The sequence below is a fragment of the Ipomoea nil genome, unplaced genomic scaffold (assembly GCF_001879475.1).
Source record: "Ipomoea nil cultivar Tokyo-kokei standard unplaced genomic scaffold, Asagao_1.1 scaffold0482, whole genome shotgun sequence".
Lineage (NCBI taxonomy): Eukaryota > Viridiplantae > Streptophyta > Magnoliopsida > Solanales > Convolvulaceae > Ipomoea > Ipomoea nil.
The window spans coordinates 3459919-3484923 of NW_017616910.1; the positions used below are offsets into that span (position 1 = coordinate 3459919).

Below are 25005 nucleotides of genomic sequence, written 5' to 3' on the forward strand. Positions count from 1 at the left end.
TCTTGTTGATATAAAAGTAATTAGAACCCTAGGTTGTATCGTATGTTATTATTCTTGGGTTATCGGGTGGGGAAATCGCATGTTTGGGTGTTGATTATGTTTAGAAAAGCATGATAGGTTAGGTGCCGTTCGTTTCTCGTATTTGATCCGTTAATTGTCTACGTGTTGTCGTTAATTGCGTTGTAAAGTGTCTAAGCATGGTTTCGGGTTTCACAACGGTTCCCGGGGCGAAAAGTGATGAAAAGAGTCAGTGGGGGTAGGTGGGGGTAGGGGACCCGCCACCTACCCGTGGCAACTTCGGGCAGTTCCGGCAGCGGGCAGCCGGCGGGCGGGCAGCTGCCCGCCGGGCACCCGCTGCCCGAAACAGTGTTGGCCGGCGGGCAGCCAGCGGGTGGACCCCCACCTACCGGCTACCCGCTGGAAAATCATCCCAACTTGGGATCCCGGCTTCCCCGTTTGATGTTCCCCGTTCCCCGTGGTGTCCCAACGGACTCCGTTTATCGTGCCTATGTCTAGTTTGATGTTTCGGGTACCGTTCGTAGGTTTATGAGTCTATTATATTGCATGCTAGTTGAATTGGTATCCCGTTGACCTAGGTGGAAGAAGCATGAACCCCTTAGGACTATTCTTAGTATGTGATGGATCACGCTTAGGTTTCGTTATACGTTCTATTCCCCTTCCCAACGTGTAATGTGGGTTGTATGTGCTTGCTATGTGTTATGTGTGCGTGTTGCCCCAATTCGGTTGCGATCGGATTGGTTATCCTGAGCTGCGGTTCAGAAGCCGGCTACAGTCAGATGGGAATTCCTGGCTGCAGTCGGATGACGTATCCTGGGCTGCGGTCCAGAAGCTGGTTGTAGTCAGATGGGAATTCCTGGCTGCAATCAGGTGACATCTTTCCTGAGCTGTGGTTCAGAGGCTGGCTGTAGTCAGATGGGAATTCCTGGCTACAGTCAGATGACACACTCTCTTGGGCTGCGGTCCACTGTTTGGTTGCGATCAAACATTATGATGAGCTGCGGTTCATCGGTCGGTTGCGATCGACCTCCCCGTGTTGCGATACGGGGCATGGTGCTGTGGGGCCGTGTCAGAGCTATATGCGCTGACCCGCATGTATGGGCATGCGAGTGGTCCTGTAGCGCCAACAATGTGTGTTATGTGTTGTGATATGGACGAATTGTGACTATGAGTGCCTTGGGGGATGTGACTATGGGATTTATATTGGGGATTGTTCATGTTGGGTTATGACCATTGTTTATGCTTTGCCTTATCTGCCTTACCTGTTGTGAACTGCATATGCTCGTTATACCTGTTGCTTGTGTCTGGCCTTATCTGTCGAGTCATTCCCGGTTTTAAAGCTAGAGTTCGTAGGATATATCTTCATGCTCAAAATGGTTTTCGTATATCTATATATATCTCTATATGTATTGTATTTCAACGCGTTGGAGTGGGTTACCAGCATCTCTCGCTGAACAGATATATTTGGCTTTCAGGCACAGAAGATTAAGTCACTGGAGTGCGCTAGAACTTAGAAGTAGATAGTTTCCCTTTTGGCCTGCGTGCCACGTTTACGTATTTACGCTTTGAGGATATTAGTTAGTTAGCCTGTGCACTTGGGTTCTCTAGCCCAGGTGTGGCATAGCACCCCGAACGCTTGTATTTATATCTTGGGATTTAATAAGATTCTACCTTTATTATAAGTTTTAAATGTCTTGAAAATCTGGGGTGTTACAATAGAGTAAGTAATTTATTATTTGTTGGTTTCGACACCCATCAAATTTTTGGCGCCGTTGCCGGGGATTGGTGTCAAATAGATTTAATTCTATGTCACGTTCTTCTCGTACAGGTCAGTTGCAATACGATCCTGAGATCGAGAAGACTGCAAAGGGGTTGAGGAAGGAGACTAAAGTGCGCAAGAATCAAGCCCTTTCATCAACATCCCTTCAATCGAATACCACAACTGAATCAACTGCCTCTTGTTGCGATCCTGAAGTGGAACAAGAAATGGCTGAAGAACAAAGAACGTTGCGGGAGCTTTCTGCACCAAATGTTAATCAACAACCACTTTGTATTCAACATCCTACCTTAGAGGTTGGTTTTGAATTACGTTCAGGTTTGATTCAATTACTTCCAACTTTTCGTGGACTTGAAATGAAGATCCACATAAGCACCTAAAGGAGTTCCACGTGGTGTGTTCGAGCTTCAAACCACAAGGAGTAACAGAAGATCAAATCAAACTGCGTGCCTTCCCATTCTCACTAGCTGATAGAGCAAAGGATTGGTTATTTTACCTTCCTTCTGGCTCAATAACCACATGGAATGAAATGGTAAGATTGTTTCTTGAAAAGTTTTTTCCAGCCAATATTAGAAGAGAAATGTGTGGCATCAAGCAAAGAGACGTAGAGACTCTCCACGAGTATTGAGAACGCTTCAAGCAACTGTGTGCAAGTTGCCCCCAACATGGAGTTTCTGAACAACTCCTCATTCAATACTTTTATGAAGGATTGCTTCCCATGGAGAGAAAAATGATGGATGCAACTAGTGGATGTGCTATAGTGAATGAAATTCCCCAAGAAGCTGGAGAGTTAATTAATATCAATAATAGCTGCCAATTCACAACAATTTGGATGCAGACGGGATAAGTCTTCTAGAAGAGTGAACGAGGTAAACATTTCTTCCATTGAGAATAAACTATCTCATTTTACTACTCTTGTTCAACAGTTAGTTGTAGGAAATATGCAGCAAGTAAAAACTTGTGGGATATGTGCTGCTACTGGACACCAAACTGATATGTGCCCAACACTTCAATACGATTCGTGTGAGCAAGCTAATGCAATTGGAGGGTTTCCGGGCCAACCACAAAGAAATTATGATCCCTACTCAAATACATATAACCCAGGATGGAGGGATCATCCAAATTTCAGCTACAAGCCGCGTCCACAATTTCCACAGTTTCAATATAGAAAAACCAATTCAACAACCTTCATCTTCACAACAATCATCCTCTAATTCAGGTATGTCACTGGAAGATATTGTTAAATCACTTGCTACTAACACACAACAATTTTAGCAAGAAACAAGAACAAGTATTCAACGTTTGGAAAGTCAGGTGAACAAGTATTCAACGTTTGGAAAGTCAGGTGAGCCAAGTAGCATCTACCGTGAGTAGATTGGAGTCTCAAGGTAAATTACCCTCACAAACTGTTGTAAATCCAAAGCAAAATGCAAGTGCAGTTACCTTGAGAAGTGGAAAAGAGCTGCAAGAACCTACTCAAGTGAAAAGCAGACACAACCGAGATGAAGAAAAGGAAAAAGAAGTCCATCCACCCCAAAATGATCAAAAACTTGTCAAAGAACATCCGGAGGCTGTGGTAATTCCTCCCCCTTTTCCTAGTAGATTGGCAAAATCAAAAAAGGATGAAGAACAAAAAGAAATACTTGACACATTTCGAAAGGTTGAGGTAAATATTCCTTTACTTGATGCTATTAAACAAATTCCTCGATATGTTAAATTTCTTAAAGAGTTGTGCACAAATAAAAGAAAGTTGAAAGGCAGTGAAATGGTAAACATGGGGGAAAATGTTTCAGATGTTCTACAAAAGAAGTTGCCTCCTAAATGTAAAGATCCTGGTATGTTTACTATCCCTTGCAAAATTTGAAATGTTAATGTTGAAAGAGCAATGTTAGATCTAGGAGCTTCAATTAATGTGATGCCTTTATCTATTTATTCATCTTTGAATATTGGTTCATTAAAAGGAAATGGTGTAATTGTTCAACTTGCTGATAGATCTAATGTTTATCCTGTGGGGGTTTTAGAAGATGTTTTAGTGCAAGTTGATGGGTTGATTTTTCCTGTTGATTTTTATGTGTTAGATATGGAAGAAGATAATTCTACTAATTCTTCATTAATCTCATTAGGAAGGCCATTTTTGAAAACATCTAGAACTAAAATTGATGTGCATGAAGGTACACTCACAATGGAATTTGATGGTGAACTCATTAAGTTTAACATTTATAATGCTATGAAATATCCTGATGATGTGTCGTCTGTTTCTCTAGTAGATGTTGTTGACCCTTTTGTGCAGAAAATTTCTTATTTGACGGATAATAATGCCTTAGAGGTTGCACTAAACTTGAATCTTACCCCTGATGGGTGGAAGAAAATCATGAATAAGTTTTCTTTGAATTTTGATTTGCAAGATATTGTACATGAGTTGGAGTCACTTAAGCCAATGAAATATAATGCTTATTATATTGAGTTGCCTATATATGACACAAAACTCCTTCCTTCTGTTGTTCAAGCTCCAAAGATAGAACTCAAACCATTGCCAGATCATTTAAAGTATGCATTCTTAGGGGATGAAGAGACTCTTCTCGTGCTAATCTCCAAAAAACTATCTACATTGGAAGAAGAAAAATTGGTCCGAGTGCTTAGGGAATATAAGTGTAACACCCCAGATTTTCAAGACTTTTTAAAACTTATATAATAAAGGTAGAATCTCATTGAATCCCAAAATACGATACAAAGAGTACGAGTTGCTATGCCACACCTGAGCTGGAGAACTCAAGTGCACAGGCAAACTAACTAATGTCCTTAATAAAGAGAATGCATAACATGGCACGCAGGCCGAAAGGGGGAAACTATCTACTTCTACGCTCCAAAGTTCTAGCGCGCTCCAGTGTCTACTCTTCTGTGCCTGAAAGCCAAATATATCTGTTCAGCGAGAGATGCTGGTAACCCACTCCAACGCGTTGAAATACAATACATATAGAGATATATATAGATATACGAAAACCATTTTGAGCATGGAGATATATCCTACGAGACTCTAGCTTTTAAAACAGGGATAGACTCGACAGATAGAGCTAAGCACAGGCAACAGTTATATCAAGCATATACAATTCACAACAGGCAAGACAGATAAAGCTGAGCACAATTAATAATCATAACCCAACATATACAATCCCCAACATAAATCCCATAGTCACATCCCCAAGATACTCATAACCACAACTCATCCATATCTCATCATACAAGCACACTTTGTTGGCGCCACAGGACCAATCGCATGCCCATACATGAGGGTCAGCGCATATAGCTCTGACACGGCCCCGCAGCACCCTGCCCCGTATCACAATACGGAGGGGTCGATCGCAACCGACCGATGAACCGCAGCTCATCATAGTTTGATCGCAACCAAACAGTGGACCGCAGCCCAAGAGTATGTCATCTGACCGCAGCCAGGAAATATGAACCGCAGCTCATGTAGAAACGTTTGATCGCAACCAAACGGTGGACCGCAGCCCTATATAATATTTATATACCTGACCGATCGCAACCGGCCTGGTTAACAGTCAGTATGGTTCTCAACCCATCCAACTGCCCGTATAACCAATTTGATCGCAACCAAATTGGGTTAACATGCACACATAACACATAGCAAGTACATGCAGCCCACATTAGCACATTGGGAAGGGGGAAGAAAGCGTATAACAAAACCTATGCGTGATCCTTCACATACTAAGAATAATCCTAAGGGGTTCATACTTCTTCCACCTAGGTCAACAGGATACCAATTCAATTAGCATGCAATATATAAGACTCATACAACCTACGAACGGTACCCGAAATATCAAACTAAACACAGGCACGATAGACGGAGTCCGTTGGGACACCACGAGGGTCGGGGGACATCAAACGGGGAAGCCAAAAACCCAAGGTGGGGTATAAACCAGCGGGTAGCCGGTGGGTGAGGGTTCACCCGCCGACGGCACTGTTCCGGGCAGCGGGTGCCCAGCGGGCAGCTGCCCGCCGGCAGCACTGTTCCGGGTAGCGGGTGCCCGGCGGGCAGCTGCCCGCCCGCCGGCTGCCCGCTGCCGGCGAGGCCTCCTTTAGCCGCGGGTAGGTGGCGGGTCCCCTACCCCCACCTACCCCCCACTGACTCTTTTCATCACAAAACGCCCCGGGAACCATTGTGGAACCCGGAACCATGCTTAGAGACTTTCAAACGCAATTGACAACAATACGTAGACAATTAACGGATCCAAAAGCAAGAACATACGACACATAACCTATCATGCTTTTCTAAACATAATTAACACCCAAACATGCGAATTCCCACCCAATACACCAAGAATAATATCATACGATACAACCTAGGGTTCTAATCACTTTTAAATCACCAAGAACACAATTCATCTTCTAATAACAAGATTCGGTAAGGATAGCACATAAACATCAAGAACGTCATATAATCATCAAGAACATCATATAATCATCAACACCGCCACATAATTATCAAGAACACCCTAATTATCAAGAACCTCTCATCATCAAGATCATCAAGATTACTCATGGAATCATCACACCAATCATCAATAATAATATCACAAATCATCAATACACAATACTATGGGGAAATCCTAAGAGGGGAATCATAGCTATGAAAATAGGTTTTGTTGAGACATGGGTTACCTCTTAGCCTTAATTAATTCCTTGGCTATGAAGGGTCTTTCTTTAAGCTTTCTTCTTTCTTGATTTCTCCTAGGGGAATTCTTGGTGTGGTGAGAGATTATTGTGGTGGGAGTTCTAGGTGCCTTCTAAGTTCCCTATTTATATATCTAAGAGTCTTACTTAGGGTCCATTCCTTCTAGGACTAGGGGTTAGGTTTAGAGGTGAGGGCTCATGGACTATGGTGGGTCTTTTTCCTAATTAATTACTGTAATTTAATTCTTTCTTTTGGGTAATTGGTTAAATGATTAGTTGGTTTTAGGGATCATAACACGGGGTGTTACACTCTCCCCCCCTTAACGGGAAGCTTCGTCCCCGAAGCTTGGTCCTTGTCGATTGACTTCCTCTTAGTTACCTGGTGTGAAAAGTTCGGGGTACCGTTCCCTCATTGTGTCCTTGAGTTCCCATGTTGCTTCCTCAGTCCCATGGTTGGTCCAGAGGACTTTCACCATTTCTATGGCTCGACGTCGGGTGTTTCTCGTCTTGGTGTCCAGGATTCTCACGGGTTTTTCTTCGTATACTAGTGACTCGTCGAGGTCCACGACCTCGGGTTGAAGCACGTGGTTTTGGTCGTGCACGTATTTCTTTAGCTGGGATATGTGGAGTACGTTGTGTACTCGTTCTAGTTCAACGGGTAGAGCGAGGCGGTAGGCTAGGTTCCCGACTCTTTCTATGATTTCATAGGGGCCAATAAATCGAGGGCTGAGCTTTCCTTTCCTTTCGAACCTCATCACCCCCCGTGTGGGCGAGATTCTCAACCAGACCTTGTCCCCGGGGTTGAACTCGGCTTGTTTTCTTCTTAGGTCGGCGTAGGACTTCTAGCGGCCTTCATCCTTCCCTGGATGTGTTTGACCTTAGTTATGGTATCTTATAGGTATTGGGGCCCTAGTGCTACTGGGTCGACCATGTCTTCCCAACATAAGGGGGTTCTACACTTTTGTCCGTATAGAGCTTCGTAGGGCGCCATACGAATGCTTGCGTGGTAGCTGTTGTTATATGAGAATTCAATGAGGTCTAGGTGTTCCTCCCATGTCCCTTGAAAGTCTAGTACACAGGCTCTTAGCATGTCTTCGAGAGTCTGAATGGTTCTCTCGATTTGACCGTCAGTGGTGGGGTGGAAGGTAGTGCTTAGTTTTAGTTGTGTCCCCAAGGCCAATTGCAGTGATTTCCAGAATTGTGAGAGGAACCTGGAGTCTCTATCGGACACAATGTTTCGGGGGACTCCATGGTACTTCACTACTCGGCTCAGGTAGGCTTGGGCCAGTTGTGTCATTGTCCACGTTTCCTTCATGGCAATGAATCGCGTCGTTTTGGTTAGTCGGTCCACTATGACCCAAATTTTATCCTTGCCGGTCTTTGTTGGGGGTAGCCCTCCGACGAAGTCCATGGATATGGAATCCCACTTTCCTTGTGATATCTCAAGGGGTTGTACGATTCCCTTGGGTTTGCATCGTTCGGCCTTCACCCTTTGGCAATTCAGGCATTTGGCTACGAAATCTGCGATTTCCTTTTTCATGTTGGGCCACCAAAACGACCTTTTTACATCTTGGTATAGTTTGTCAGCCCCTGGGTGAACTGAGTATGGGGAGTTGTGTCCTTCCTCCAAGATCTGTTTTTTCAAGTGGGGGTGCGTTGAGGGCACGCACCACCTGCCTTGGTAACGGAGGCTGCCATCCTTGTGTATTTCGAAGGGTCCTACCTTTCCCTGGGTTAGGTCGAGGCGAATTTTATCTAGTTCTGGATCCTGCTATTGTCCTATTTTGATTTCCTCGAAGAGTGTGGGTATGATTTGCGTGTTGAATAAGTGGACAATGGGGTGGGTTTGTCCTTGCTCTATTATTTCCAAATTTAGTTTTTTGGAAGTCCATGTACAGCTGGTCCGGTAGGATCCAGGTGGTGTTGAGGGAGTGGTTAGTCTTCCTGCTTAGGGCATCCGCCACAATGTTAGCTTTTCCCTCGTGGTATTGGATGTCTAGGTCGAAGTCTTTTATGAGTTCTAGCCACCTTCGTTGTCTCATGTTTAGGTCTTTCTGGGTGAAGATGTACTTTAGGCTCTTATGGTCTGTGTAGATCTTGCATTGCACCCCGTACAAGTAATGCCTCCAGAGTTTTAGTGCGAACACGATGGCGGCTAGTTCGAGGTCGTGGATGGGGTAATTTTCTTCGTGGGTTTTGAGTTGCCTGGATGCGTATGTTATAACCCTGCCTTTTTGCATTAGCACGCATCCCAACCCCTTTTTGGATGCGTCACTGAAGACCTCGAACCCTTCCGTCCCGGAGGGGATGGCTAGCACGGGTGCCGTGGTTAGCTTATCCTTCAATTCTTGAAAGGTCGAGATGCAGTCGTTGTCCCATCGGAAGGGGGTTTCCTTTTTCATGAGTTTGATGAGAGGTTGGGCTATCTTGGTGAAGTCGGGTACAAACCTCCTGTAGTAGCCAGCCAAGCCTAGGAAGCTTCGGACTTCTGAAAGTGAGCTCGGTGTGGTCCATTCCTTAACGACACGGATCTTGGCGGGGTCCACCTTAATTCCCTCCTTGGCTATCACGTGGCCCAGGAAGGCCACACTGTCTTTCCAGAATTCGCATTTAGAGAACTTGGCGTATAGTTGGTGCTCTCTTAGGGTTTGCAAGGTTATGCGGAGGTGTCTCACATGTTCTTCCTTATTTCGGGAGTAGACTAGGATGTCGTCAATGAATACAATGACGAAGTCATCCAAGTGGGATCGGAATACTCGGTTCATGAGGTCCATGAATATGGCGGGTGTGTTGGTGAGTCCGAAGGGCATTACTGTGAATTCATAGTGGCCGTAACGTGTCCGGAAGGCCGTTTTCTGGATGTCCGGTTTGGTCACTTGTATTTGGTGATATCCGGACCTTAGGTCAATTTTCGAGAACACCCCGGCCCCTTTAAGTTGGTCGAACAAGTCGTTGATCCGGGGAAGGGGGTACCTATTCTTTATTGTGACTTGGTTAAGTTCCCTGTAGTCGATGCACAGGCGCATGCTTCCATCCTTCTTTTTAACAAATAGTACTGGTGCCCCCCATGGGGAGGTGCTGGGGCGGATGTAACCTTTATCTAGCAATTCCTGTAGTTGCGTTTTCAGTTCCTTCATTTCTTTTAGGGCTAGCCTATAGGGTGGTTTGGAGATCGGGGCGGCGCCAGGTACGAGGTCTATGGTGAACTCGACTTCTCTAGTTGGGGGCGCCCCGGGGATTTCGTCTGGGAAGACGTCGGTGAATTCGTTTACCACTGGAATGGTTTGTGGTTCGGGTGTTTTGGTGTTGAGGTCTTCGACCGAGCATAGGAAGGCCTCGCTTCCTTGGTTTAGGTATTTCTTCGTTTTCATCATGTTCACAAGCTTGACCCCTGGATCCTGGCGGGTCCCGCGGTACGACACCCTTTTACCGCTTGGTCCCCGTAGGACCACCTTTTGTTCCCCGCATAGGATCTGCGCTTGGAATTTCCCTAGCCAGTCCATGCCCAAGATCACTTGTACCCCATCCAGTCGGAACTGTATTAGGTTGCTGGGAAATTCCACTCCTTGGATGGTGATCATTACGTTCTCGTACATGCGGTCGCATTTTATGATTTCGCCAGAGGCCACCTTGACCTGGAGTCGGACCTTGGTGCTGGTGTTAAAGCCGAGTTGAGTGGCAAACTCGGTTGCTATAAACAAGTTGGTAGCCCCTGAATCAAATAGTATAGTGGCGGGGGTGGCGTGTACTAGGAAGGTTCCGGAGACTATGTTGCTGTCTCCGATCCTGGCCTTGCTTAGGGTAAGGATCCTTCCTTGAGTGGTCGGCGTTGTGACCTTTTGAGGTGAGATGGTTCTGAGGTTCTTAGGCCCTCTAGTGGGATTTGGGTGATTCCCTTCAGGTTTCCTTTTGTACCCCAGGTGTGTTTCCCGGGGTAGGTTTGTTACTTGTTGTAGTTGGGATGCCTTGGCATAGGCTTCCCCGAGGGTTCTCGGTTCTTGTGTGGTCAGGGCTTTCTGATGTTCGGGATCAAGGCCCTCTATGAACTTCTTGACCTTGATCATCTCGGTGGGTACTAGCTCGGGAGTGAGGCGAGCCAGTCTGCGGAATTGCTGGTAGTATTCCGAGACTGGGGCTGCCCCTTGTTTCAGGTGGAGGAATTCTTCGTATATGGTGGCTTTTAGATAGTTGGGATAGTATTGTTCTCGTAGCCGTGTTTTTAGGGTTTCCCAGTTGAATCCGGGGCTTTGTTCGTATGTGGGTCCCTCGTGAGCCCACTAGGTGTCGACCTCGTGTCTGAAGTAGAAGGAGGCTATTCTTACTTGGTGGTTTTCGGGGCATTGGTTGCCTTGAATATCTTGTCAAAAGTCCCGATCCACTCCTCGAGGGTAATGGGGTCTTCGTTCCCCGATAAGGTGGGTGGTTGGTGTGCCGAGACTTGGTGGTGGATTTCCAAGTTCTCGTTTGTTGGTAAAGGTTGGGGAACGGTAGTACTTAGTGCCTGGGTGATTTGAACCAGGTGTTGTAGGTTCTGAGTCAAGAATTCCTGAGTGGGGAGTCTCGGTGTTCCTACCTGTTTCCTTCTTGGCGTCATCCTGGTGTTCATTGGTCGATGTTATTTTGCATTCTTATCTTGATGTGATAAACGAAGGGGGAAGTTTTCTTTTAATTAAGTGAGCGAGGGTTATGTGTAGATCTCACAGTCTCACCGCGCGTCCTAAGATTCCTGAGTCCTATGTTCCTAAATACCTAGAGTTCAAGCCTAATGTCCTAAAGTCTGGTCTTAAGAGTCTTATCCTAGGATCAAACTTAGGCTCTGATACCAACTATAACACCCCAGATTTTCAAGACTTTTTAAAACTTATATAATAAAGGTAGAATCTCATTGAATCCCAAAATACGATAAAAAGAGTACGGGGTGCTATGCCACACCTGAGCTGGAGAACTCAGGTGCACATGCTAACTAACTAATGTCCTTAATAAAGAGAATGCATAACATGGCACGCAGGCCGAAAGGGGGAAACTATCTACTTCTACGCTCCAAGGTTCTAGCGCGCTCCAGTGTCTACTCTTCTGTGTCTGAAAGCCAAATATATCTGTTCAGCGAGAGATGCTGGTAACCCACTCCAACGCGTTGAAATACAATACATATAGAGATATATATAGATATACGAAAACCATTTTGAGCATGGAGATATATCCTACGAGACTCTAGCTTTTAAAACAGGGATAGACTCGACAGATAGAGCTAAGCACAGGCAACAGTTATATCAAGCATATACAATTCACAACAGGCAAGACAGATAAAGCTGAGCACAATTAATAATCATAACCCAACATATACAATCCCCAACATAAATCCCATAGTCACATCCCCAAGATACTCATAACCACAACTCATCCATATCTCATTATACAAGCACACCTTGTTGGCGCCACAAGACCAATCGCATGCCCATACATAAGGGTCAGCGCATATAGCTCTGACACGGCCCCACAGCACCCTGCCCCGTATCGCAACACGGAGGGTTCGATCGCAACCGACCGATGAACCGCAGCTCATCATAGTTTGATCGCAACCAAACAGTGGACCGCAGCCCAAGAGTATTGCATCTGACCGCAGCCAGGAAATATGAACCGCAGCTCATATAAAAACGTTTGATCGCAACCAAACGGTGGACCGCAGCCCTATATAATATTTATATACCTGACCGATCGCAACCGGCCTGGTTAACAGTCAGTATGGTTCTCAACCCATCCAACTGCCCGTATAACCAATTTGATCGCAACCAAATTGGGGTAACATGCACACATAACACATAGCAAGTACATGCAGCCCACATTAGCACATTGGGAAGGGGGAAGAAAGCGTATAACAAAACCTATGCGTGATCCTTCACATACTAAGAATAATCCTAAGGGGTTCATACTTCTTCCACCTAGGTCAACGGGCTACCAATTCAACTATGTAACACCCCGTGTTACGGCCTTTAATCCTGGATTAATTATTTAATTAATCCCGCTAATAATAATTAAATATGATTAATTCTGTTAAATTCCCCTTTAATTAATTAATAGGGTCCACCATGAACCGTGGACCCTTATCCCTAAAGCAAGTCCCTGAGTCCTATAAGGAATAAAATTAGTAAACCCATACCATTCAGGCCCTAATTAGGAGTCTTAAATATATAAATAGGGAACTTAGGAGACACCCAGAACCCCCACACGCCTAAACGCCCCATCGCCCCAGGAGAGCTCCAAGAATTCCCTTAGAAGAAATCAAGAAAGCAAGAAAGCTTAAAGAAAGATCCTTCATAGCCAAGGAATTAATTAAGGCTAAGAGGTAACCCATGTCTCAACAAAACCTATTTTCATAGCTATGATTTCCCCTTAGGGTTTCCCCCCATATTATTGTAAATGGCGATTGATGATGATTATTATTGATGTCGATATAAATGATTCCGTGAGGAATCTTGATAATCTTGATATTGGGAGTTTCTTGATAATTATGATGTTCTTGATGATTAATTGGGATTTTGATGATTATGTGTTGTTCTTGATGATTATGATGTTTTTGATGATTAATTGGTATCCTTGATGATTATGTGTTGTTCCTACCGAATCTTGCAATTAGAAGACGAATTGTATTCTTGTTGATATAAAAGTGATTAGAACCCTAGGTTGTATCGTATGATATTATTCTTGGATTATCGGGTGGGGAAATCGCATGTTTGGGTGTTGATTATGATTAGAAAAGCATGATAGGTTATGTGCCGTTCGTTTATCGTATTTGATCCGTTAAATTGTCTATGTGTTGTCGTTGATTACATTGAAAAGTGTCTAAGCATGGTTTCGGGTTCCACAATGGTTCCCGGGACGAAAAGTGGTGAAAAGAGTCAGTGGGGGGTAGGTGGGGGGGTAGGGGACCCACCACCTACCCGCGGCAATTCGGGCAGCTCCGGCAGCGGGCAGCCGGCGGGCGGACCCCCACCCACCGGCTACCCGCTGGAATTTTGCCCCCCCCCCCCCCGGGACCCCGGCTTCCCCGTTTGATGTTTCCCTGATCCCTGTGGTGTCCCAACGGACCTCGTTTGTCGTGCCTATGTCTAGTTTGATATTTCGGGTACCGTTCGTAGGTTTATGAGTCTATTATATTGCATGCTAGTTGAATTGGTATCCCGTTGACCTAGGTGGAAGAAGTATGAACCCCTTAGGACTATTCTTAGTACGTGATGGATCACGCATAAGGTTGTTATACGCTTTATCCCCCTTCCCAATGTGTAATGTGGGTTGCATGTGCTTGCTATGTGTTATGTGTGCGTGTTGCCCCAATTCGGTTGCGATCGGATTGGTTACCCTGAGCTGCGGTTCAGAAGCCGGCTACAGTCAGATGGGAATTCCTGGCTGCAGTCGGATGACGGTATCCTGGGCTGCGGTCCAGAAGCTGGTTGTAGTCAGATGGGAATTCCTGGCTGCAATCAGGTGACATCTTTCCTGAGCTGCGGTTCAGAGGCTGGCTGTAGTCAGATGGGAATTCCTGGCTACAGTCAGATGACACACTCTCTTGGGCTGCGGTCCACTGTTTGGTTGCGATCAAACATTATGATGAGCTGCGGTTCATCGGTCGGTTGCGATCGACCTCCCCGTGTTGCGATACGGGGCATGGTGCTGTGGGGCCGTGTCAGAGCTATACGCGCTGACCCGCATGTATCGGCATGCGAGTGGTCCTGTGGCGCCAACAACGTGCGTTATGTGTTGTTACATGGACGAGTTGTGATTACGAGTGTCTTGGGGGATGTGACTATGGGGTTTATATTGGGGATTGTTCATGCTGGGTTATGATTATTGTTATGCTTGCCTTATCTGCCTTATCTGTTGTGAACTGCATATGCTCATTATAACTGTTGCTTGTGTCTGATCTTATCTGTCGAGTCATTCCCGGTTTTAAAGCTAGAGTTCGTAGGATATATTCTCATGCTCAAAACGGTTTTCGTATATCTATATATATATATATTGCCATATGTATTGTATTTCAACGCGTTGGAGTGGGTTACCAGCATCTCTCGCTGAACAGATATATTTGGCTTTCAGGCACAGAGGATTAGAGCACTGGAGCGCGCTAGAACTGGAGCGTAGAAGTAGTATAGTTTCCCTTTCAGCCTGCGTGCCATGTTATGCATTTATATTTCGGAGGATAGTAGTTAGACAGCCTGTGCACCTGGGTTCTCTAGCCCCGGTGTGGCATAGCACCCCGTACACTTATGTTACGCTTTGGGATTTAATGAGATGTTACCTTTATTATTAAGTTTTAAATGTCTTGAAAATCAGGGGTGTTACAGTTGGTATCAGAGCCTAAGTTTGACCCTAGGAAAAGACTCTTAAGACCGGACTTTAGGACGTTAGGCTTAAACTCTAAGTACCTAGGAACATAGGACTCAAGAACCTTAGGACGCGCGGTGAGATTGTGAAACCTACACATAACTTCCCTACACGTTGCCCTTTCCCATTCTAAAACCCTTCCCCACTTATCACTTCACCAGAAGTGCGTCGAACCCTACCTTAATATTCTTGTAAACACTGACCAGAAAAACGATAGCATGGCACCGAACAGAAGGTAATCAAGGACTCCGGAACCCGCCACCAGCGACCCCTTGACTCAAACCCTACAGCAACTAACACAAGTCGCGCAGGCGTTAAGCGACGCAGCCCTTCGCAACACCAGACCCCCACCGCCTCCGGTGAATGCAAACTCTGACGTCGCTCGACAAGTCTCGAGTCACCGACCACCCACGTTCTTCGGAGAAGAGGACCCCGCAGTCCTGGAGGAATGGATTCGGACTCTCGATAAGATCCTAGGGGTGGTGGAATGCCCGGAGGAACGTCGCGTGGAAATTGCCACGTTCTACTTCGGACAAGAGGCCGACCTCTGGTGGATCCACGAGGGACCCACCCACCGACAAGAACCGGGGTTCAATTGGGAAAGCCTCAAGGCACGGCTGCGCGAACGGTTCTACCCAACTCACGTAAAAGCGTCCATGTATGAAGAGTTCCTCCATCTAAAGCAAGGAACGGCCACTGTCGTAGAGTACCATAAACGGTTCCTCGAACTGGCACGCTTCGCGCCCGAACTTTTCCCCACCGAGGTAACCAAGGTAGAAAGATTCGTATCGGGCCTCAACTTCGAAGCCCGAAAGGCACTAGTGGTAAGTAGGCCCCGGACCCTCAACGAGGCTTACGCCAGTGCCGCGAATCTCTATCGAATCCAACTACTTCAACGCGGAGTCCAAGAACAGATGCGAAGAAGGAACCCCGGAAGTGGGGCACCGCCGGTGAAAAGAACAAGGAACGACGTCGGCACGAGGACAAACAACCCGACCAACCCAAGGCCGCCCCGGGGAACAACGAAGCGAACCCAAAGAACTTTCCTTGCCCGAGATGCAACAAAAGCCACCGCGGCAAGGACTGCGCGGGCAACCCCTGGAGATGCTTCAACTGCGGGGAGGAAGGACACAAGGCCTTCCATTGCACTCAACCCCAAAGGCCGCGTCCCACCACCACGGGCCACCAAGGGGGCTACGGCGCTCCCGGAAAAATATTCGTCATGAGCCAAACGCAAGCCGACCTCGGAAACGAAGAAGACCTCGAAAGGGAATACCCAAACCCCGAAAGCGAATTCTGTCTGGGATAAACCATCACCCCCTTGTAACCACCCTCTATATCGTATAGACGACTTATTTAGTTTAATGACTTCGGGAGCATTATGTCTACTTAACTTAGCTACTTAGAAAGTATTATGAATAAAGATTCATTTTCGTTCAAGTTTCAATTCCGCTACGAAAGTAAAACACAAGTTATGCCATCCACCCAACCCTTCCTCACTAAAAGACGAAACAAGGAAAAGGACAAAAATCACCTCATCAAGGAATACCTAATGTTACCATTATGAATGGAACCTTAGACCTCTCATCTACAAGTTAAAGCTTTAACCACTAAGCCATGAATGTTTCTTAAAACCACAAGGGAACACCCTCTTAATAAACCCCTCCAAAACCCTTAAACCCACAAAATCCCCAAATCAAAAACCCGTCTTCCTTCCTCCCCTTCTCCCCCAATCCCACATCTTCCCTTCTTCCCCTCTCACTCACCCCGCCGTCACACCCAAGAAGAACGGCGCACCACCCAACGCCACCACCAATAGTCCGCCGCCGCCCGCCAGCCCCGTACCACCGCATCGCACGCCGCCGCTGCCGGCCGGAGGAGTCCCAACGCCAACACCGCCCGTCGCCTACCCGGACGCCGCCCACTGCCGCACGCCACCTACGCCGCCCCCACGCTGTCTCAACTCCCAACCAGCCGCCACCTAAACCCCCGCCCCGCCGTCGCCGCCCTCGAGAGGAGCACGTCGCCGGAAAAGAGCCCGCCAGAAAACTCGCCGGAAATCTCGCCGGAAACCTCGCCGGAAAACCGCCGGAAAAGTATCTCCTATCACGATGCCAAAGAAACCCCTCGGAATCCGCACCCCGGAGTGGAGCAATGCCGATTACACCGTAATCGGAGGTAAAGCACTTGAACCCGACCAATTCTCTCCGGAATTGGTTGATATGCTTAGACACCAAGGACTTTTATATACGTATCTCACCATCAAAGGGGATACGTACCCCGAATTGGTAAAGGAATTCTATCAACACCTTGTAGCCACCAAACGGGGTGACAAGGTAGAGATCACCACCAAAGTCCGCGGCAAAGAAATTGTGCTTTCCGAAGGCCGTTTGGCCAAGCTCTTGAAATTGACCACCACGGGTGTGTCCAACTACGACCGGAAGGGGTGGATTGACACCCAAACCACGGGATACAAGGACTATCTCGGGTACTTACTCGGGAAAGAGGATGGGTTCACCTCGGCCACCCGACCACACCGGAAATGGCTATCGGCGGAGCAAAAGATATTGGTTATGATTGTAACCGATAGCCTCTTGCCCACCAATAATAAGAGCAAGGAAGTGGGAAGCTTGGAGTGTGCCTTTGCGTACCTCCTAAAACACAAAATCAAGTTCAACTTGCCGGCCCTCATGCTCAAGCACATGGAATTCTGTAAAACGAACAACCGGCTTAGCCTACCCTACGGGATGATCCTAAGTTGGATCATGGAGAAAAAGGGGGTAGATCTAAGCCACACGAGGTAAAGACCGCCAATGGCATGGTTTTCAATGCCCAAAACCTCCGCCGCAACGACATCTACTACACCGAGGGAGGACACTATCTCACCCTCGAAGAAATTTGCCAAAAACCCGAGGAGGAACGTAGGGAATTGGTTGATCGGTTGGACATCTCCAACAAAAAGCTCAAGCGGGCCATGCAAGATTGCGGAGGCACGGAAGAAAATGAGGAACAGGAGGAGGATGACGGGCCCGACCCGACAGTACAACCACGATCCGGAAGGGACCCGAGGGATCAAAACGAGAGCTCGGTCAATGAGCGCATTCTCGCACAGCTCAACCGGCAAAACCAAATCATGGAAGAAGGGTTCTCATCCTTGATTCGCACCACACGCGTACTCGATCAAAGGGTGGCAGCAATCGAGGCCGCCTTGGGCACACGTGGGGCGCCCAGTTCCAGCGCAGGAAACCAAGGTACACCCATAACTTCTCTATCACAACGCCACCAAAAGTACAGCCTATCCCAAACTAAGACAAACGTAGGGCCACACTCCTACCCAGGAGGCCGAACTACGAGATGTCTAGGGGTGAAAGGGTGGACTATGACACCGGGCTTCGGGGACGAAGCCCCTTGTAAGGGGGGGAGAGTGTAACACCCCGTGTTACGGCCTTTAATCCTGGATTAATTATTTAATTAATCCCGCTAATAATAATTAAATATGATTAATTATGCTAAATTCCCCTTTAATTAATTAATAGGGTCCACCATGAACCGTGGACCCTTATCCCTAAAGCAAGTCCCTGAGTCCTATAAGGAATAAAATTAGTAAACCCATACCATTCAGGCCCTAATTAGGAGTCTTAAATATATAAATAGGGAACTTAGGAGACACCCAGAACCCCCCACACGCCTAAACGCCCCATCGCCCCAGGAGAGCTCCAAGAATTCCCTTAGAAGAAATCAAGAAAGCAAGAAAGCTTAAAGAAAGATCCTTCATAGCCAAGGAATTAATTAAGGCTAAGAGGTAACCCATGTCTCAACAAAACCTATTTTCATAGCTATGATTTCCCCTTAGGGTTTCCCCCCATATTATTGTAAATGGCGATTGATGATGATTATTATTGATGTCGATATAAATGATTCCGTGAGGAATCTTGATAATCTTGATATTGGGAGTTTCTTGATAATTATGATGTTCTTGATGATTAATTTGGATTTTGATGATTATGTGTTGTTCTTGATGATTATGATGTTTTTGATGATTAATTGGCATCCTTGATGATTATGTGTTGTTCCTACCGAATCTTGCAATTAGAAGACGAATTGTATTCTTGTTGATATAAAAGTGATTAGAACCCTAGGTTGTATCGTATGATATTATTCTTGGATTATCGGGTGGGGAAATCGCATGTTTGGGTGTTGATTATGATTAGAAAAGCATGATAGGTTATGTGCCGTTCGTTTATCGTATTTGATCCGTTAAATTGTCTATGTGTTGTCGTTGATTACATTGAAAAGTGTCTAAGCATGGTTTCGGGTTCCACAATGGTTCCCGGGACGAAAAGTGGTGAAAAGAGTCAGTGGGGGGTAGGTGGGGGGGTAGGGGACCCACCACCTACCCGCGGCAATTCGGGCAGCTCCGGCAGCGGGCAGCCGGCGGGCGGGCAGCTGCCCGCCGGGCACCCGCTGCCCGGAACAGTGATGGCCGGCGGGTGGACCCCCACCCACCGGCTACCCGCTGGAATTTCCCCCCCCCCTCCCGGGACCCTGGCTTCCCCGTTTGATGTTTCCCCGATCCCTGTGGTGTCCCAACGGACCCCGTTTGTCGTGCCTCTGTCTAGTTTGATATTTCGGGTACCGTTCGTAGGTTTATGAGTCTATTATATTGCATGCTAGTTGAATTGGTATCCCGTTGACCTAGGTGGAAGAAGTATGAACCCCTTAGGACTATTCTTAGTACGTGATGGATCACGCATAAGGTTGTTATACGCTTTATCCCCCTTCCCAATGTGTAATGTGGGTTGCATGTGCTTGCTATGTGTTATGTGTGTGTGTTGCCCCAATTCGGTTGCGATCGGATTGGTTACCCTGAGCTGCGGTTCAGAAGCCGGCTACAGTCAGATGGGAATTCCTGGCTGCAGTCGGATGACGGTATCCTGGGCTGCGGTCCAGAAGCTGGTTGTAGTCAGATGGGAATTCCTGGCTGCAATCAGGTGACATCTTTCCTGAGCTGCGGTTCAGAGGCTGGCTGTAGTCAGATGGGAATTCCTGGCTACAGTCAGATGACACACTCTCTTGGGCTGCGGTCCACTGTTTGGTTGCGATCAAACATTATGATGAGCTGCGGTTCATCGGTCGGTTGCGATCGACCTCCCCGTGTTGCGATACGGGGCATGGTGCTGTGGGGCCGTGTCAGAGCCATACGCGCTGACCCGCATGTATCGGCATGCGAGTGGTCCTGTGGCGCTAACAACGTGCGTTATGTGTTGTGACATGGACGAGTTGTGATTACGAGTGTCTTGGGGGATGTGACTATGGGGTTTATATTGGGGATTGTTCATGCTGGGTTATGATTATTGTTATGCTTGCCTTATCTGCCTTATCTGTTGTGAACTGCATATGCTCGTTATAACTGTTGCTTGTGTCTGATCTTATCTGTCGAGTCATTCCCGGTTTTAAAGCTAGAGTTCGTAGGATATATTCTCATGCTCAAAACGGTTTTCGTATATCTATATATATATTGCAATATGTATAGTATTTCAACGCGTTGGAGTGGGTTACCAGCATCTCTCGCTGAACAGATATATTTGGCTTTCAAGCACAGAGGATTAGAGCACTGGAGCGCGCTAGAACTGGAGCGTAGAAGTAGTATAGTTTCCCTTTCGGCCTGCGTGCCATGTTATGCATTTATATTTCGGAGGATAGTAGTTAGACAGCCTGTGCACCTGGGTTCTCTAGCCCCGGTGTGGCATAGCACCCCGTACACTTATGTTACGCTTTGGGATTTAATGAGATGTTACCTTTATTATTAAGTTTTAAATGTCTTGAAAATCGGGGGTGTTACAGTTGGTATCAGAGCCTAAGTTTGACCCTAGGAAAAGACTCTTAAGACCGGACTTTAGGACGTTAGGCTTAAATCTAAGTACCTAGGAACATAGGACTCAGGAACCTTAGGACGCGCGGTGAGATTGTGAAACCTACACATAACTTCCCTACACGTTGCCCTTTCCCATTCTAAAACCCTTCCCCACTTATCACTTCACCAGAAGTGCGTCGAACCCTAACTTAATATTCTTGTAAACACTGACCAGAAAAAACGATAGCATGGCACCGAACAGAAGGCAATCAAGGACTCCGGAACCCGCCACCAGCGACCCCTTGACTCAAACCCTACAGCAACTAACACAAGTCGCGCAGGCGTTAAGCGACGCGGCGCTTCGCAACACCAGACCCCCACCGCCTCCGGTGAATGCAAACTCTGACGTCGCTCGACAAGTCTCGAGTCAATTAACGGATCCAAAAGCAAGAACATACGGCACATAACCTATCATGTTTTTCTAAACATAATTAACACCCAAACATGCGAATTCCCACCCAATACACCAAGAATAATATCATACGATACAACCTAGGGTTCTAATCACTTTTAAATCACCAAGAACACAATTCATCTTCTAATAACAAGATTCGATAAGGATAGCACATAAACATCAAGAACGTCATATAATCATCAAGAACATCATATAATCATCAACACCGCCACATAATTATCAAGAACACCCTAATTATCAAGAACCTCTCATCATCAAGATCATCAAGATTACTCATGGAATCATCACACCAATCATCAATAATAATATCACAAATCATCAATACACAATACTATGGGGAAATCCTAAGAGGGGAATCATAGCTATGAAAATAGGTTTTTTTGAGACATGGGTTACCTCTTAGCCTTAATTAATTCCTTGGCTATGAAGGGTCTTTCTTTAAGCTTTCTTCTTTCTTGATTTCTCCTAGGGGAATTCTTGGTGTGGTGAGAGATTATTGTGGTGGGAGTTCTAGGTGCCTTCTAAGTTCCCTATTTATATATCTAAGATTCTTACTTAGGGTCCATTCCTTCTAGGACTAGGGGTTGGGTTTAGAGGTGAGGGCCCATGGACTATGGTGGGCTTTTTTTCCTAATTAATTACTGTAATTTAATTCTTTCTTTTGGGTAATTGGTTAAATGATTAATTGGTTTTAGGGATCGTAACACGGGGTGTTACAATAAGCAAGCTTTAGGTTGGACTGTAGCTGACATTAAGGGATTGAGCCCTTCTACTTGTATGCACCGAATATTGTTGGAAGATGAGTGTAAGCCTTCTAAATATACCCAACGCTGATTGAACCCACCCATGATAGAAGTGGTTAAAATAGAAATATTGAAACTTCTTGATGCAGGTATAATCTATCCAATCTCAGATAGCAAGTGGGTAAGTCCTGTGCACATTTTCCCAAAGAAAACAGGTATAACAGTGATAGAAAATGATAATGGTGAGTTGGTGCCCACTCGTATTCAAAATGGGTGGCGAATGTGTGTAGATTACAGAAAATTAAATGCATTAACTAGAAAAGATCATTTCCCACTTCCTTTTATTGATCAAATGCTTGAACGTTTAGCAGGTCGTTCCCATTATTGTTGCCTGGATGGTTTTTCAGGTTTTTATCAGATTCTAGTTGCACCTGGAGACCAAGAAAAAATGACCTTCACCTGCCCATTTGGCACCTTTGCATTCCGATGGATGCCCTTTGGTCTTTGCAATGCTCCTACTACATTTCAAAGGTGTATGGTTAGTATCTTTTCTGATTTTGTAGAGATTTTTATAGAGGTATTCATGGATGACTTTACAGTCTATGGTGATTCGTTTGATGCCTGTTTAGCTAACCTCACAAAAGTGCTTGAACGATGCATTGAAAAAAAAAAAACCTTATTTTAAATTTTGAAAAATGTCACTTCATGGTTGATCAGGGTATTATTTTGGGTCATGTGGTATCTTCTAAAGGGATTGAAGTGGATAGAGCTAAGGTAGAAGTTATTAAATCTTTGCCTTACCCTGCTAGTGTGCTGGATGTTCGTTCTTTTCTTGGTCATGCAGGTTTCTACAGGAGATTTATGAAGGATTTTTCAAAGATTAGCAATCCATTGTGTCGATTGTTGCAAAAAGATGTGGCATTTGAGTTCGATGAAGCATGCAAAGATTCATTTGATACGCTAAAAGATATGTTAACATCTGCACCAATAATTCAGCCATCGAATTGGGATCTTCCATTCGAACTTATGTGTGATGCCAGCAATCATGTAGTTGGCGCTGTACTAGGGAAAAAAGTTGGAAGAGCTTCACATGTTATTTATTATGCTTCGAGAACACTTGATAGTGCACAAAGCAATTATACCACAACAGAAAAAGAACTTTTAGCTATTGTATTTGCTTTAAAAAAATTCCGTTCATATTTGCTTGGTACTAAAGTGATTGTTTATTCTGACGATGCAGCTCTTAAGTACCTGCTTTCAAAGAAAGAAGCTAAGCCCAGACTCATTCGATGGATGCTCTTACTACAAGAGTTTAACCTGGAGATACGAGATAAAAAGGGTGCAGAAAATTTAGTTGCTGATCATCTTAGTAGGATAATTACAAGTGTAAAACCTTCGCCATTGCAAGATGATTTTCCTGATGAACATCTTTTTTCTGTTCAAAAGACGATTCCCTGGTATGCTGATATTGTGAATTACTTAGTTACTAGAACATTACCAGTTGATTTATCTAAATCTCAAAAAGATAAAATAAAGAGTGATGATAAATACTATGTTTGGTATGACCCTTATTTGTGGAAGCATTGTTCTGATCAAATAATCCGAAGGTGTGTATCTCAAGAAGAAATTCCTTCCATTTTGAATTTTTGTCATTCATATGCATGTGGAGGACATTTTGGTCCAAAAAGAACTGCTCGTAAAGTGTTAGAATGTGGTTTATTTTGGCCATCCTTATTTCGTGATTGTTATATGTTTTGCAAAACATGTGCGCAATGTCAAAAAACTAGAAATTTGGGTTATAGGGATCAAATGTCACTTACTCCTATACTTGTTTGTGAAATATTTGACGTTTGGGGTATTGATTTCATGGGTCCTTTTCTTTCTTCTTACAATAATGTTTACGTTATTCTTGCTGTGGATTATGTATCAAAGTGGGTTGAAGTTAAGGCTACCCGGACTGATTGTGCTAAAGTTGTTGTTGAGTTCGTTAAATCTAATATTTTTACCAGGTTTGGGATGCCAAGAGCACTAATAAGCGATCGTGGAACTCATTTTTGCAACAGAGTGGTGGAAGTATTGATGAAAAAAATATGATGTTACTCACCGTGTTTCTACAGGTTACCATCCACAAAGCAATGGACAGGCAGAAATCTCAAACAAAGAAATTAAGTCCATACTAGAGAAGACTGTTAACCCGAACAGGAAAGGTTGGTGTACACGACTTGATGATGCTTTATGGGCTTATCGAACGGCCTACAAAACTCCAATAGGTATGTCTCCTTATCGTTTGGTATTTGGTAAACTGTGTCATTTTCCTGTTGAGTGGGAACACAAGGCTTATTGGGCTGTTAAGCAATGTAACATGAGGATGGATGAATTTGGTGAGTTGAGAAAGTTGCAGCTGCAAGAGCTTGAAGAAATTCGTAATGATGCATACGAAAGCTCTAGAATTTACAAGGAAAAGACAAAAGCATTTCATGATCAAAAGATTTCTAGGAAATTTTTTGCTGTTGGTCAGAAAGTTTTACTTTATCATTCTAGATTGAAACTTTTTCCTGGTAAATTGCATTCTAGATGGGTAGGACCTTTTGTTGTCACTAATGTTTTTCCTCATGGTGCAGTTGAAATACACAGTTTAGAGACTGGAAAATATTTTAAAGTTTTGGACATCGTTTAAAGCCATTTTATGAAGGTTTTCAGGCATGTAATGTTGAAGAAATTAGCCTGCAGTGCCTAGTTTATGAGGATTGAAAAGAGATGCTGTCCAACCAATGACATGCTACTTATGACCAGGGTTGTAAAAATTCCGCCTAGGCACCGAGTAATCGGCGCCTAGGCGCTAGGCGCCCATAGGCCGTGGCAATTTCCCCCCTATGCTCCCGCCTAGGAGACCGGCCGCCTAGGCGCCCGACTAGCGCCTAATTCAACCGCCTAGTGCCTAACTCGTCCGATTACGCCGAGTTAACTCATCAATTTCTGTCGAGTTAGTCGAGTTAACCCGACCGACTCGACCTTGCTAATTTTTTTCATTTATGTGACATATATATATATATATATATATATATAT

The 25005-nt window shown here is 45.3% G+C and overlaps 1 protein-coding gene across 1 annotated transcript; it reads left to right on the plus strand.

The window, feature by feature from the left end:
• Positions 1-1824: 1824 nt before the first annotated feature.
• Positions 1825-24615, plus strand: LOC109173541. The gene is made up of 11 exons (XM_019322781.1): positions 1825-2113; positions 2503-2584; positions 2634-2818; positions 3235-3630; positions 3757-4446; positions 22088-22180; positions 22346-22476; positions 22656-23545; positions 23726-23861; positions 23948-24011; positions 24056-24615. Exons 1-11 carry the CDS (start codon positions 1825-1827, stop codon positions 24613-24615), a joined length of 3516 nt encoding a protein of 1171 aa, XP_019178326.1.
• The last annotated feature ends 390 nt before the right edge of the window (positions 24616-25005 follow it).